The following is a 16,322-nucleotide window of genomic DNA, read 5'->3' on the forward strand; positions in this document are numbered from 1 at the left end:
CAGATGCATGGAGTGGAAAATACAGTAGGAAGATATATATACACAGTACATGAAAAGATGGGAGTTGCCTTACCAAGTGGGGAGTCAGTGCTAATGAGTCAATTCAATTAAGGTGGAAGTGGGCTATTCTCAACAGTTGAGAAGAAGGGGTGGAAATCACTTTTGTAGTGCTAATGAAGCCAATGTAATCAAGAATCCTGTGGCACCTTATAGACTAACAGATGTTTTGGAACATGAGCTTTCGTGGATGAATACCCACTTCATTAGATGCATGTAGTGGAAATTTCCAGGGGCAGGTATATATATATGCAAGCAAGCTAGAGATAACGAGGTTAGTTCAATCAGGGAGGATGAGGCCCTGTTCTAGCAGTTGAGGTGTGAAAACCAAGGGAGGAGAAACTGGTTTTGTAGTTGGCAAGCCATTCACAGTCTCTGTTTAATCCTGAGCTGATGGTATCAAATTTGCAGATGAACTGAAGCTCAGCAGTTTCTCTTTGAAGTCTGGTCCTGAAGTTTTTTTGCTGCAGGATGGCCACCTTAAGGTCTGCTATAGTGTGGCCAGGGAGGTTGAAGTGTTCTCCTACAGGTTTTTGTATATTGCCATTCCTAATATCTGATTTGCGTCCATTTATCCTTTTCCGTAGAGACTGTCCAGTTTGGCCCATGTACATAGCAGAGGGGCATTGCTGGCATGTGATGGCATATATTACATGGGTGGACGTGCAGGTGAATGAACCGATGATGGTGTGGCTGATCCGGTTAGGTCCTGTGATGGTGTCGCTGGTGTAGATATGTGGGCAGAGTTGGCATCAAGGTTTGTTGCATGGATTGGTTCCTGAGCTAGAGTTACTATGGTGCAGTGTACAGTTACTGGTGAGAATATGTTTCAGGTTGGCAGGTTGTCTGTGGGCGAGGACTGGCCTGCCGCCCAAGGCCTGTGAAAGTGTGGGATCATTGTCCACGATGGGTTGCAGATCCCTGATGATGCGTTGGATGGGTTTTAGCTGGGGACTGTATGTGATGGCCAGTGGAGTCCTGTTGGTTTCTTTCTTGGGTTCGTCTTGCAGTAGGAGGCTTCTGGGTACACATCTGGCATGTACAGGACTGTCTGGATATGTGGACTCTATACTCAGACCCTATGCCACCAGCACTCCCAGCTATCTCCGTGACACCACTGATTTCCTGAGGAAACTACAATGCATTGGTGACCTTCCAGAAAACACCATCCTAGCCACCATGGATGTAGAGGCTCTCTACACAAACATCCCACACATGGATAGAATACAAGCTGTCAGGAACAGTATCCCTGATGATACTGTCAAAACAAGCAGTTTTTGATTGTTTTCCATTAAAGAATAAATAATAAAAGGGCATAAGGTGAGAGCCTATGTGAGGAACCCGGATTTGGAGCTGGGATGAGAGGAACCAATAGCAGTAAAGCCTAAGTACGCAGTTGGGAGTGGGAAGGAAGAAAAACATGTTAATGGACTTAAACAGCAAAACCAAAATGTAATAGTTGTAATTGTTCTCTCTCTAACAACCTATTTTTACCTTGGGTAAGATTATTTTACCAATGTTTTTATTTAATGCCCAATGTATTATTGTGGTAAGAGGCAACAGGAATGTAGGAGTTTTATCACGAAAGGGGGGTGGTCAGATATACTTTAAGCAGTACTACTGCAACATCGACTGCATTATATTACTTAATTACTCCCTGTTGTTTTTATTCCTCCCTCTACCAATGGTACAATGTGCATCTCTCGGCATCCTTGGCAGTAGCTGTGCCAGAGGAAGAGTAACTCCCCTGGATAGCATAGTAGCCAAATCCTACTGTGGAGGGTTCCACCAGACAGGAGGAGCTTTAAGTTCCTGCCAAGGATCTCCATAGAAGGCTTCTCAGTAAAGGCTGCCTGGCAGGTGTGGTAAATAATCAGACATTCCAGGTGCCTTTGTCTGCCCCTCTCCTCAGCCAGATCTGCTCATTTTCTGGTCTGCACTTCTTGGCTGAAAGGCCTCTGGCAGAGAAGAGGTTGTGGTTGGCTTGTGGTGATGACATCCCCATCTAAGCAGATTCTATATTACTGGTGGCAGCCAGCCTGGGATCATCTGGTGGGGAAAAAAAGAACAATATTAACAGTTACCTAGCATCTGTGTAAGTGTGTAGCAAGGGGTTTAAATGTACACATGTATTGCCCTGAACCATATGTTGTCATTTACATTTGTGCAAAGTGGGGATAAAATGCTGCCATTCTGAATTACTAGCATTTCATACCCCCTTTACACTGTTGTAAAGTGAGTATTCACAGCACAAGACAACAGAATCAGGATTGTACAATGTATCTTTAGATATAGTTTCTTACATGGCTTTCAGCACTGTGTTGTGAGTCCCTACGTGTAATGTACAGTACAGAGTAGATTCAGTTATAGCATTACTATGGATTTCATCACTATTTATATGAAAGCTTTTCACGTCATTTGCTAAATATGACATGATGGCTCTCAGATGTTCAGTGTATTACATTTCAGTGTCATTTTTTCATAGAGTAACTTTTGATCAAATTGAAGATAACTTTAAAGGAATGGCGTGTATCTAATACAATACAGCTTCACTTTCCCCTGTAAATTCCCCCCTCTTTCATGGCAGTTCGTCACTGAACTACTTATGAGTATCAAAATAAAACTCTGTTAGGAGGCCAACAGCTGGTAGACATACGTGTGTAAGGTAGTTGAAGAACTGATTAAACTAATGTCATTATTTGTTATATTTTTCCTTAAACACCAATGGTGTGCCTAAAACCATATGGTATACAGATATTAAGACAGTTCCTGTTTCAGAGAGCTTACAATCTAGAACACAAACATACCATGACCAGGTCCCCTGGGAGATCAGAGGAAGACCTTACCTTAGATTTTTTTTTTAAATCCTTGGTTCTTTTTCTTTTCTTTCTTGTGTCTGAGCCTCACAAAATAAGTGGTTCCTTTGAAGGGACTTGAAGGGGAAGCGAAGAGGGGCTTTCAGTCTGGGGAAGTAATTCTGCATAGAAAAGGCAGCATGGAAAAGAAACAGAGATGGCATCTCGCCGGGAAAATAGCAGACGGTGGCAAGGTGGTGTGAGGCACTGTATTGTGCTTTTGCCTTTCTATTACTCTTGTAGACGGAGCCAGAATGTGATAAATTAAATATTTCTAAGTCTCATGTAGTTTCATTGTCAGCAATAATACTCAGAAAATCCCCAGATCTGGTTAATATGGATAAATATTCATAAACTTTTATGGTGTAACTAATCCATACAATATGAACAAATGCACTTTCATGGTCCTTTGGGAAGACTCATCTGTTTCTGTCAACTGGTGTCAAGATTCAGGCTGATAGTATTCAGTTTCTTCCTTGCTATGTTCTACCGTCAGAAGGATTGTATATAGTCCATTTTTTTTTTTGAAACTTTCTAAAGAAAAATGTAAAATATGACAAAAACATGGAGAAATTACACTATTATGTTCATGATCATAACTTAGTACAAGGATGTTAATAACTTTAACCTCCCTTCCTTGAGGGCAAACAATGGTTGATTAAAACCTGCAACAGAACAGATTTAAACATACATAGCTCTTGTTTACATGGAATACTGCTAGAGAAATCTCTTGATTATTTAACAACAAATAAATCCTTCTTTATTTTGTTCAACAATTAAAAACATTCACAAAAATATTCATACCTACATCACATCGTCCAGGCACATACATACAATCAGTGAATAGGAAAGCAAAAATAAATAAAATAAAATTGGACTGAAGTACACGTATTAGTTGTTTAGGATTTTTTACAGACTCAGGTTGATCTGGTGTCCTAAGTGAAATGAAAATGCTAAAACCTTTAAAGACAAACTTAAAGCAAAACATATTATTTTCAATTTACATTTTCAAAGGGTAGGAAAGAAAATAAGTCATAGCTATGACATATAAAAAGAAAAGCTTCATGGACCCTAAATAGGCTCTTATTCAAAATAAATGCACGGGTTCAGAAGACACAGCTTACTGGAAAAACTCAAACCTAATGAGAGTTTTGCCATTGACTTCATTAGGGCCAGGATTTCACCCAATATCTTTAGAGCCATAATAATATTAAACTTAGCAAAAGCACCAAAACATACATGTAAACATCACTACTCTTGTTTCCTAAGACTGATTCAGTTCTGCCAAAGTAGAAATGGGTTAGTCCTCTAATTAAACATGAGTTGTTTTACTCAAAAAAACAAACAAAAAATTGTTTAGGAGCATAAATATATTTCTTCCATACTGTCTATGTCATTTGTACAGATGTGAAAAGGAGAATTCTGCATTAGGATAAAGGATCTTTTGTTTATATAAAACAATTGACATGCCCAAGCTTGTGTTTCTCTGGAAATATCCTGGGAAAATAAATGTCTTGCAGGATTGTTGAAAAAAACAAGCTGTCTGAAGAAAAAAGTAAAGCAATTTGTGAATTTTTTTAAAAATAACTGATCCAAAGAAAGGGCTTTGGAGTACTTACCAAGACAAAGATGCATGTTTCCACAGGAAGATATTAAATATGTTTTATTACAATCACCAGGTTCAAAAATATGCTTTCATAAAAGGAAGAAAAGTGTTAGTGAATCCCCATCTAACTCAAAGAGGATCTCCCCCCATAACTCCTGTGAGAATCATTTGGTTCTTAAATTACTCTTTAAAGCATTTCCAAATTATCTTTTTTTTCCCTTTCATGTCAGAACCCATGGCCAAATTCCAAATTTTCCCCCCAAAATTTTTAGGCTTCACAGCATATCAATTTAATGGCAGTATTTCCTACAGTAGAAGGAATCTTTGATGGGTTTCAAGTGCTGATTGAGGCACCTGGTTACATCAGGAGCAGTCTGTTAAAATTTGTAGATGATAAAATACAACCCTGAATTTTGCTTTATTTCATCTGGACTTAGAGCTGAAGGCAAATCTTTTCTCATGGCTGTGAGTTAGGGCTTAGTGTGTCTGAGTCTAATCCAGTTTCCTAACTTCTTTATTTAAACCCAATATTACTGAGAAGAAAAATTGTATTATGTAATATTTAATTTTAAAACATTCCAGTGGTTCTTATGATTGTTAAAACTATATTCAATTTATCCAGAAAACTGAGGCTTAGGTAGGACTCCCATATTGGCAATGTCACAATTTCTGTTGCATCTTTGATACAGTGACACCAACCTGGAAGATCAGCCATACCAAATGTAATTAGGTTCTCAATTTTTAAATATATGACTGTTTTGAGTCATGCTGACAAGTGCTACCTACCTTCTGGACTTTCCAGTTGTGGGGCTGAGCAAAATGAATGTAGTTTGACTTTTGAATTCATGTCAGATTGAATAGGTTGACATAATTATCTACAGAAAAGGACACCTGTGTATAAATTGATTCACCATCATCTCACATCTTCAGATGTTGTTCTTCCATTGTATAATCTTGCAAAAGTACACTGTATGCTTTACCCAGTCTTTATTGTGTGCAAGAGAAAAATGTGACTCCATATATTATTGTATATGCAGAAAGCAGGGGGACAAAAGAGGAAGTCAAGTATCAGTGCCTAGTGCATTTGATAACATACTATTTCACTATATTAAGAAATGTGTTTAAACACAGAAATGAGGGATGCAAGAAGAAAGGGCAAAGTCCACTAACAAATGCTCTGAAATTAAAGAAGGAACATTAGAAAATCCCCATCTACAGATTTTTCTTGGCCTACCTCATAACTATGCCATTAGTGGTTTGGTTTAGCTTTTGGACTTAAACACAGCATCTCTGAGCTAGAACTGACAGATTACCAATGTAGTATGTTGAATCACCATGACAACCTGACACTGCATTTTGATGAATCACTTCAGAAAGAAAAGGTATAAATTGTCAAGATGAGTAGTGAAAAAATGATGACTCTATCCTTTAATTACAATCTAAACCCTGATTTTCTTCTCACTTACACTGCTGTAAGTGAAATTACTCCGGAATAAAACTGATGTGAAATCACAATCAACGCCTTTTATTTTGAATTCTAACATCTGATATTAAAATACTTTCTTCACTATCCTTCTCATAAATCTGCAATCATAGTTGAAAATTGATATCCTAGTTAGAAGAGAAAATAAAAGTCTTGTTGCAAAGTCAACCCTTTGTACACCACACAAAATTCATTTTAGTAAGTCAGAGAGAGGATCTGCATAGAAAGGCAGGAAATGACTGGGGAACTATAAGACATAACTGGCAAGTTAAAGTTTTATTATAAAAGTTTGATTGAGACTTCTATCCAGATTTTCATACCCCTCAGTTGAGGGGGTGGGCCCTTAGTTTTGGGCAGGCCAATGCCTGCCTGTCTGAGTACCTGCAATAGGTACCCAGATTTTCATCATCTTCCTAAATTTATCTAAATGTATGTTGTTGTAGTTTTAACCTAGAAGCAGCATTCTCTAGTGGATAGAAGACTTAGCTGGGACTCAGGAGACCAGAGTGATCAGCTTTACCCGGGCCTGCTGGATGACCATGGGCAAGTCACTTCCCATCTCTGTGACGTTGCAGTCTATATGATTTTATAAAATTTGATAATGAGTGACTATAATGTAACGAATATGCTTCATGCAAAAGGTCTCTTCTAAGGTGGTATTACAAAGCTTATCTACTGAGTGTGATCATCCTATTTGTATAAATGTACCATTCTTGTATCTGAAACTAGAAATATGAAATATAACTCTGAGGGTCTATTGTAATTATGCAAAATGTGGGCCGTTAATGGTGGTTTGGAATCTTGATGACTCCTATTAACCAGGACAATTGTCTGCAGATGGGTGTGTTTTACCCCTAAGTCTTCCTGTATATGTGTGTTCTGGCAAGTGGGCAATGAAATCTTGCAGTGACATGTGATCATGTCACCTGAACTGGAATCCATCTTTAACCTGGTGTCTTTCCATTGAGAAGGAGGGGGTGGAAATCCAGAGAGGGACAAAGGATTCCCGCCTTATGCAAAAGATATGTAAAGGGATGGAACAGAACAAAGGGAGGAGAGAGGAGCCATCATGAAATATCCCCTAGCTACCACCTGAGCTGGAACAAGAGCTGTACCAGGGGAAAGAATTGTGCCCAGGCCTGGAAGGTGTCCAGTCTGAGAAAAAACTTACTGAAGCATCTCTGAGGGTGAGATTCTCTGTATTCAGGTGTCAACTATCAGAGGGGTAGCTGTATTAGTCTGGATCTGTAAAAGTAGCAAAGAGTCCTGTGGCACCTTATAGACTAATAGAAGTTTTGAAGCATGAGCTTTCGTGGGTTGCATCTGACGAAGTGGGTATTCACCCACGAAAGCTCATGCTTGAAAACTTCTGTTAGTCTATAAGATGCCACAGGACTCTTTGCTGTATTCAGGGCATAAGCTTTATACAGGGTAGAATGGATTTATTTGGGTTTAGACCCTGTGGGAGTTGGGCATCTGGGTGTTAAAGACAAGCACACTTCTGTTAGCTGCTCTGAGGCAAACCTGCAGTTTTGGGGCAAGTAATTCAGACCCTGGGTCTTTGTTGGAGCAGACAGGAGTGTCTGGCTCAGCAAGACAGAGTACTGGAGTTCTGAGCTTTCAGGGGAAACAGGAGCAGAGGTAGTCTTGGCACATCAGATGGCTGCTCCCAGGGGGATTTCTGTGATCCAACCCATCACACTCATCTCTATGCCTCAGTTTCCTCATCTGTAAAATGGGCTGATGATAATTGACCTTCTTTGTAAAGTGCTTTGAAATCTACTAAAGAAAAGTGCTATGTGAGAGCTAGGTATTATGTATTATCTCTCATGTTACATGTATATATACTTTTTCAGTGTAAAATTCGTTCTTTTATTTCCACTCTTCTTCATGTTCTCCAGAATGAGCTCGTCTGCCAGTAACCAGGCTGACGGATAAATGATAACAAAGATTACATTAGCTGAAGAGTGAATTCCATGAGTGGTGTATGTGAAAACTAAAACATAAAGGAATTCTATAGTTGCTCTGTATGTGAAACTTAGGTAGGAGTGCCCATATAATGTTGCTACAGAATCGGTTCTACTTGTTAAACAAGTTTTCACTTTCTGGACAAGTGACTTCCAGGTTGTAGTGAAAGCATGTTACTAATCAAAGCAAGAGAGATCTCTAATATCAGACAACTGCAAATGAAGAGAAAGAAACACAAAATATATTGGAAAGAAGACCTGTTATATTTTCTAAATACGAAGATACTTTCCTAGGTAGGTTATGAATTACAGGTTGTAAAATTCTCCAGTCAGTGCAGTGCTTAATATATCACTTATTCCTTGTATTTCATTTAATATACAATATGTGTAATGTGTAGCTGCCTGGTCCTAGAGAGTAAACAGAAGGATTGGGTGCATAAGAACTCCTTCTCTGTCTTTGAACTTCCTTTCTCCTCCCCGTCTCTTTCTCACTTCCCCTGCAGAATCAGAAGATGGATATAATTGCAATGCCTGTACTATACCGGTCTGTTAGTCATACCAAAATTGAATGACCCACCATCACACGTAGACCAATAAGCAGAGCTGCTATGGAGGGGAGTGAATGCTGCTACACCATAAGCGGTTGTGCAACACACTGCTGCTGTGTACCAACAAGCTCCAGGACACAATGCCTTCTGGAGCTCTCACTGGGACAATACAGTATCACTGTAGCCCATAGTGTTTATTTCCCTATAGTACCTGTGGCCCTCCCACCTGAGTTAATTCATGTTTTGATTAATGCAGCCTTGCACCTAGTCCATAATAAGCTTTGTTCTGTACACGTCAAAAATGATTTATTAATTCTGTGTATCACTGGAAATAATTGGGAAGGAACTGGCCACAACAAAATTATTCTGGCTTTTGACAAGAAGATCTGAAGCTTTATCCTTAAATAAAGAATGTCTGAATTGAATTCTTAAAACCACAGTAAAATGCTGTGTAAAATGGAAAATAAATCAAATGACTGAAAACAATTCTAACAAATGTTTTCAATCTTGAGTATAGTTTAATGTATTTCTAAACCTGAGGCAATAAAACCTCATGACTGGAATATTTGTGCATTTTCTCTTCAGCATATAATCAAGGATATGTCCATTAATTCAGAGTACAGATGTTGTAATAGACAGTCTTTGGTGCGGTGATTTTTATAAAGGTTTCATATCTTTTCATCCTCATACTCTAGCCTGCTAAGTACTCCCACTGCTATTTCCTGAAGCAAGTATATGAATTTAAAATTCAAATTGCTGACAGACATGGATTGCTGTTGAAACAAGGCATCTAAATATTCTCAAACACCCTGATGGGTTATACGTTTTCAGTGGGTTAGATCAATGAGAACTATCATGTGTTTTTTATTTATATTACCATTCCCATCAATAGAGTCTTCTTTCACATAAATCTCCAAAGGCCAGTCTGACAATTGCTATATTGTTTCAGGTATTTTCTATACCTGCCTCTGAAAACTAAAGGACAATATATAAATATTGTATGCATGACATCTGGTCCTTGGAGCTATTAATCAACACAGAAGGTTGGCTGTTTGCAACCTATAGTTCTTTGCATTTGGAAAATAATGAAAGCAGAATTGGTTCTCTTCAAACATCCTATAGATTCCAGATGAGTCTGATGCTTCTGTATATTTTACTAAAATATCAAATGGAAACCATTTGAGATTTCAAATGATGGATTTTTGGTTTCTAGGCTGCAAAATTATTGTGTAAGTGGTCAGGGCTGGTGCAACCATTTAGGCAAACTAGGCAGCTGCCTAGGGCGCCTAGTGGTTGGGGGCACCTTAAAGCCTGCTCAGGTGAGGAGGTGGAGTGGAGGTGAGCTGGGGTGAGGGGAGCACAAAGAAGGCCGCCCACAGTAATGGGGGCGGGGGGGGGGAGGGAGGCTCACAGGGGAACTGCTTCCCACCCCAGATAACTTCCACTCTGCCTCCTCCGCTGAGCACATGGCCCCCACTCTAATTCTCCTCCAATCGGCGCTGCAAGCCTGGGAGGGGAGGAGAATTAGAGGGGCACTGGCGTGCTCAGCGGAGGAGAGCTGGGGCGGCCTCCTCACGCAGGGTTAGCTGCTGCAGGGGTGAGTCTCCCTGGGCGGGGTTAGCTGCTGCGGGGGGCTCCCCAGGCGGGTTTAGTGCCACGGCGGGGGGGGGCGTCTCCCCGGGCAGGGTTAGCTGCAGAGCAGGGGTAGCTGCTGAGGGAGGATGGCTCCCTAGGTGGGTGGAGGTGGGCTCCCTGCATGGGGGGCTCGGTTAGCTGCCACGGGGAGCCAGGTTAGTGGCGGGGGGTGCAAGGTGGAAGTTTCACCTAGGGCACGAAACTTCCTTGCACTGGCCCTGTAAGTGATGTGCTCATGTCACTGTGTATAGATGAAACCATGAATTGGATTTCAAACTATTCTGGGGTGTGTTGTATATCGCTCCCCATTCTCATCTAGATGTGAAAAATTACATACAGACGCCAACCTAAATTACCCACTAACGCCAGCCTAAAAGAAGGAAAGAATGAATAGGGAGACAGAGAACCTGGACAGTTAAAAAGATGGGCCAATAAAAAAGGAGTCAGATTGCCTCAAGGACAAAAATCCATAGCAAATAGATAGTTGCTGTAATGTGATTTAATGGACAGACACGGGTCTCTATCATATTTGAAATAAATATTTTACTTTCATGTGTTGAACCAGGATGTTGACTTCCAGAGTCATATAGATATAGTGAAAATTGTTCAAATGTGGGCACTTATCTTGCACTTGCAAATGTGTTTGTACATACATCACACTACATGCTCAACTTCAGTTAACAGTGCAGTTCCCAGAATGCTTTGCTCAGGGCTTGTTTTGTTTTTAAAAAAATCATACTGCATCAGTGTAACCCACTTTGTCTTCCTGTAAACAGATTAGTTCAGAAACCTATTTCTGCTTTCAGCTCTTCTGGTAGATGCCCTAATTCCCATGCAATTAAATAGGAGCTGAATTCCATTTTCTTCACAGATCCTGCATTTTTTGGTTTTTCATGTAAGGTGATGTTCAGGTAAGGAAAAACTGGAAAATGGCTTAACTCGTTTTTAATACAATACATTATGAAAATTCCTTTAGTTTAATTAGCAGAAGATATCCAAATTGTTAGTGTTCATCAAAAGCTCTGGAACAGATACAAATTTTAAATATTGGAGCTTGTTTTATCAAAAATAGAATATATACAAAAATATAAATATTGGGGACCTAATTCTCTGTTTTATCAGGATGCAACCCTGTTAACTTCAGTGGCTTTGACGGGCACTAACTTAATTATACTGGACCAGACTAAATGAGTAGAATTTGATCCATGTGATCAAACCATCACCAGATTCTAATCTTACATTTCTTAGGCACTGATTTTAGTGGGAGATTTTTGAGCTAAGGAAAGTAGGATTGGGTCTAGAAAGTTCTCAGTCCTCAAAGAATATTTTAAGCTTTTTGAAAAAGAAATATCTAAATATCTAAAGCCTCCTCTTCTGATTTAGGCAGAGTTTCATCAGAATTTTCTGACTTTACGTAACCTGAAAAAATTTTCATTGGAAATAATAAAGGCATTTTTTTTCTCTAATACAAAAGAACAAGAGGAAATATAGTTAATAATCTCAGGCTCAGCTGTCATGTGGACCATTAGGGCTTTCATGAAGATGTATTTCATAAAAGAAGTTGGTTTAACCCAATCAGAATAACTGCGGTGGCAATCTAATTTAATGTTCAATACATAGAAAGTCCATTCAAATAGAATGATAGCAAGAGAAAACAAAAAGCCTTGAAATACTCATGGCTCACTGAGAGATTCCCAGAGTCTAGCCACAATATAAAATGAAAACATTAGCTCTTTTGTGTAATTTCTCAGCAAAACTCCACAGAATCCCTGGAGTATACTATTCTTACAAGCCTTAGGTTCTATAGGAAACATTTGCCATTTTGAAAAAAAATGAAGCTTCTAGCCAAGATGTTCTTATGCTATTAAAGCATGGGCCAAATTCTCTGCTGGTGTAAACTGGCACAGTAAAGTATTATTTAAAAATAAACACCCAGCTGGGTGATTCAGGAACAGTGTATAAGACGTGATCCTATGAGCTGGTTCACTGGTGAAGACTCTGACACCCATGTGAAGTTCCCTGGATTTTAATGGCTTGAATGGGACTCAGTGCAGTCATGAGGGTCACAACCACTGCTTTAATTTACAGAATCAGCACCTTAGACAGTACTTTGATAGGTGCTTCACGAGGGCTGAGGGCAAACAAATATTTTGTGGTGCTATGAAAAAATACTGAGCTCAAAAATTCTGCATGTGTACACACACACACACACACACACACACACACACACACACACACACACACACACACACACACACACACACACACACACACACACACACACACACACACGAGCATTATGCTCCTGCACAGCCTGAGATGACTCCCAGTGAAATCAATAGGAGTCTTCCCATTGTCATTAATATGAGTTTGAGCAGGACCTCAGTGAATTCAATAGGTTAGCACTGAGGCCATTCACCTGCTTAATTGACTGGAGGTAATGTGCTGCAAAATTGCCCAGTTAAAAAGAGGAGGGACTTATCGCAGCTGTTTGAATGAAATAGTGTGCCATAGGCAATGCCTGGATACCACATGTGAGCCTGGCAGAAGCAGAGAAACAGTACATTAGGTACACAGAAATATCATCTGTATTTTAACAAGTATTTCATCCTGGTTAGAGATGAACACACTTTTTAACTGTAGCAATTGAAGGTCATCAGTGAACCTCTATGAAATGTGTATACATAATTTTTCATAACCATAAAGATTTATGTTCATAGGGAGATAGATGCCAAACTGATGTTTGTGCCTTTGAAAACCTCCTTCCTTACATCCATATTTAGGCACCTAAATAAGAGAATTGATTTTCAAGAATTGAGCACCACTGAAGTCACTGGGAGTTGATGGGTACTCAGATTTTTTTCGATGACTAAATATATATTTAGGTGTCTACCTCCGGGTATGCATTTCTGAAAATCTTGAGCAGCATTTATAGATATGTTCCATATTTTCTCTTTGGTTTTGCAAAGTTTTTCAGCCATCTGAGAGTAGGCAGCTATTTAGCCCTTTTATTCCAGGCTCTACTCAGTGGTCCAACCCCTTTGAAAACATTTCCCTCTTGTATTGAGTCAGGAGTTCTATGCTGTGTTTGCTTAACTTTTTCAGTGGTGGGAGATGGAGATATTTTGTAAGTGTTGACTGAGAAGGAGGGTGCCAATTAAAGCTAATGAATTTGAGACTTCTATTAGAGTACATTCATTCTGAGCTAAGTGAGACAAATTCAACCCTTTTGTAATTTGTTTTATTTCGATGCAGGATGAAATTGGTCCAGTTTTCTATTTAATGCATATATTAACTGAAAAACAAGCATATATAAGTGTGTAGTAATCATTTTCCCACAAAATAACTTAAGCACAGAAACAGACAAAGATCACAGGAGCTGTTGCACTTAATTCTTGGCAATATTTTGTGACAGTACAATGCTGCTTTTATGGCTGATACTTTCTTTGGCATTCTACTAAATAGATGATCTGTATTATTTAATATTTCCATTGCCCGACCCTCCGTGCTTGTAGCTTTAGCCAGGAGTAGTTAATGCTGCAGGATAGTATTTGTATGACTACTTAACATGTCACTTTATATAACAAAGTTGGAGAAATGATCTTAAAAGTACCTATGAAGGGTTCTGCATGGAACTGCACTTATCTGAACCTTAGGAAACTGAATCATGTGCATGGTTTTCAAGCTACTTTCGGGGGGAGAGCTCCTCACAGGCAGGGGCGGCTCCAGGCCCCAGCAAGCCAAGCACGTGCTTGGGGCGGCATGCGGCCGGGGGAGCTCTGCCGGTCGCCGGGAGGGCGGCAGGCGACTCCAGTGGACCTCCCGCAGGCGTGCCTGAGAAAGGTCCGCTGGTCCTGCGGTTCCGGTGGTCCACCAAAGCCGCGGGACCAGTGGACCCTCCACAGGCACGCCTGCATGAGGTCCATCGGAGCCACCTGCCGCCCTCCTGGCAACTGGCAGAGCGCTCCCCGCAGCATGCTGCTCTGCTTGGGGCGACGAAATGTCTAGAGCTGCCCCTGCTCACAGGAGCTAACTGTGATAGTTAAAAGTACCAGTTTATTAAAAACACAAACCAAAACTAACCAAAAGAAAGTAAATAGGCTAATTAGGTAGCCTTTGTCAGGACAGGTTTGAAACACAAAGAGGAAGAGGCTGCCTGGCTCTGGGAGTTGCTTCCCATTACAGCTACAGCCAGAAGGCCTCTCTTCCTCACTGGTAGCTAGTTCAGGCTTTTATAGCACTTGATTACTCCCCTTTCATCTCACCAGCCATCCGTTGGGGGAGGTCAGAGGTTGGGCTGTAAAGTAACAGAAGCTGGTGAACCTGCAGTGGAGCTGTTCTGCAAAACCTGCTTTGTGAGTTGTCCATCTTTTCCTGTTTAGGGTTCACTCCTGTAAGGTTCTGAGAACTCTGGCCCTGATCTACCACAGCACTTACGCGTGTACTTAACTTTAAGCACTTTGGGCAAGATTTGTAAAGGTATTTAGGTGCCTAAAGATGCAGACAGGTGCCTAGTGGGATTTTTAAATGTGCCTGTGCATCTAACTCCTGTTGAAATCAATAAATTTGGCCTTGTCATGTTTGAAAATCCCATTAGGCACCTCCCTGGATCTTTAGGCACCTAAATACCTCTACATATCTGGCCTTTGAAGTCAATGGGACTATTCATGTACTTAAAATTAAGTACATGCTTATGTACTTTGCTGGATTAGGGCCACGGTGTTTAGCAACTTGTAGGACTGAGCCCTGAATTAGTATATATGCTCTCAGCCTTCAACCCCACAGTCAGAGGAATGTATCAACTTTTCTCTTCTCCTCCACATACTTCTAGCTTGTTGAAGCTATGTTTTAACTGAGAGAGAGAGCAACATTAGAAAAGCTACTCAATCACAATCTCATGTGCTCTTCATCTCCAGAAGCTATAAATTAACCACCTCCTTAATTGATGATCTCTGTGTATTTACATGCTGGACAACATTCATATGGCCTTATATTTCTAGGTAACTCTTCCCTTATTTTTCCTAAAAGGTGTAAATCCATTTTTTTTAAATCCTTATTCAGGGGTTCCTTGAAATTATATTGTATATCCCCAAGAAAATCTAAACCAAACAAAGATCACCATGAGTGTGAATATTGTACATCCTTTGGCTCAGATCCTCATTTTCTCAAAGTTCAGGGTTGATTTTTGATAAGTACATATCCAATAATAGATATAATGCAAAAATGATGGATTACAAACTGATGACGGTTAAAAATCAGAATATTTTTAGAATGACTAACAAGGCTGCACTTTGCAGCAGCAGATGTTGTCACTGTAACTACAATCGGTAATCTGCCTCTAGGTAAAGCGCTGTGCTGAGTTCCAAAAAATCAGATAATGAAGTAGATGAGCAAAGTTAAGTTAGGTCAATAGCGTTATTCACAGAACTGTTTATTGATTATTTCCTCAAATGTTTCTTTAAGAAACCAATTAGGAGATGAGGCTCCCATGTTAACGTTTGAGGAACGTCAACAAAGGACCCTTTGTTTTCAAAAGGTATATATATATATATGTTGATAGATCATTTTAACTCTCAAAAGAAAATCAGTCATAAATTTGTATAGTACAAATGCTATTATTAGTTCTTAAACCTAATTAGGCACAACAGAATTCACTAATCCATCCTCATGTAAATCCATTGTTTGCTCTTTCTCCTGATCTTACTTCTTCGTAGAATACACTAATTAAATATTATATCATCATCATAATATGCAAATGTTTGCTCCTCTAACAGCAAACTCAAGGCTTGTCTACACTTTAAACAGGGCTATATTAACATGAGCTAGGTACCTTTTAGTTCAAGCTAACAGCTCTGCACGGGGCAGTTACAATGTAACTGCAATTAGCACCCCTGTAGTCCAGGCTGCAGGCATGTAGACCTGTTAGTATCAGTCCCTAAAGATGCAAAAAAAAATCCCTAAAGTATACCGTTTAGGTTTGCATTACCCAAGCAATATCAGGAAAAATATTTTTTTTCTCTTGATACAAACATTACTCTGTTGCTTCCAAATACCACTCATGTATGTGGCCCTTATAATAAAAGACATAAAAGTAAATATAAAGTCTTGTCTAGGCTAGGAAATACTCTTGTTGGTTTTTTTCAGTGCAGGTCAGCTGTGTTCTTTGCTGGC

At 39.8% G+C, this 16,322-nt stretch overlaps 1 protein-coding gene across 7 annotated transcripts in view; it reads left to right on the forward strand.

Annotated features, from left to right (window-relative positions):
• Nucleotides 1–16,322, forward strand: part of XRCC4 (X-ray repair cross complementing 4) — a 284,810-nt gene that overhangs the window by 211,533 nt on the left and 56,955 nt on the right. The window contains exon 8 of one of the 7 annotated variants that reach the window (XM_050944837.1): nucleotides 6,445–6,518. The exons of the other annotated variants lie outside the window; for them this stretch is intronic. Coding sequence (XP_050800794.1) covers nucleotides 6,445–6,478 — 34 coding nt within the window. The 3' untranslated portion in view covers nucleotides 6,479–6,518. Of the gene's footprint in view, nucleotides 1–6,444; nucleotides 6,519–16,322 lie in introns of those variants that run through there. 7 annotated transcript variants of the gene reach the window in all.

The sequence above is a fragment of the Gopherus flavomarginatus genome, chromosome 3 (assembly GCF_025201925.1).
Source record: "Gopherus flavomarginatus isolate rGopFla2 chromosome 3, rGopFla2.mat.asm, whole genome shotgun sequence".
Taxonomy (NCBI): Eukaryota; Metazoa; Chordata; order Testudines; family Testudinidae; genus Gopherus; species Gopherus flavomarginatus.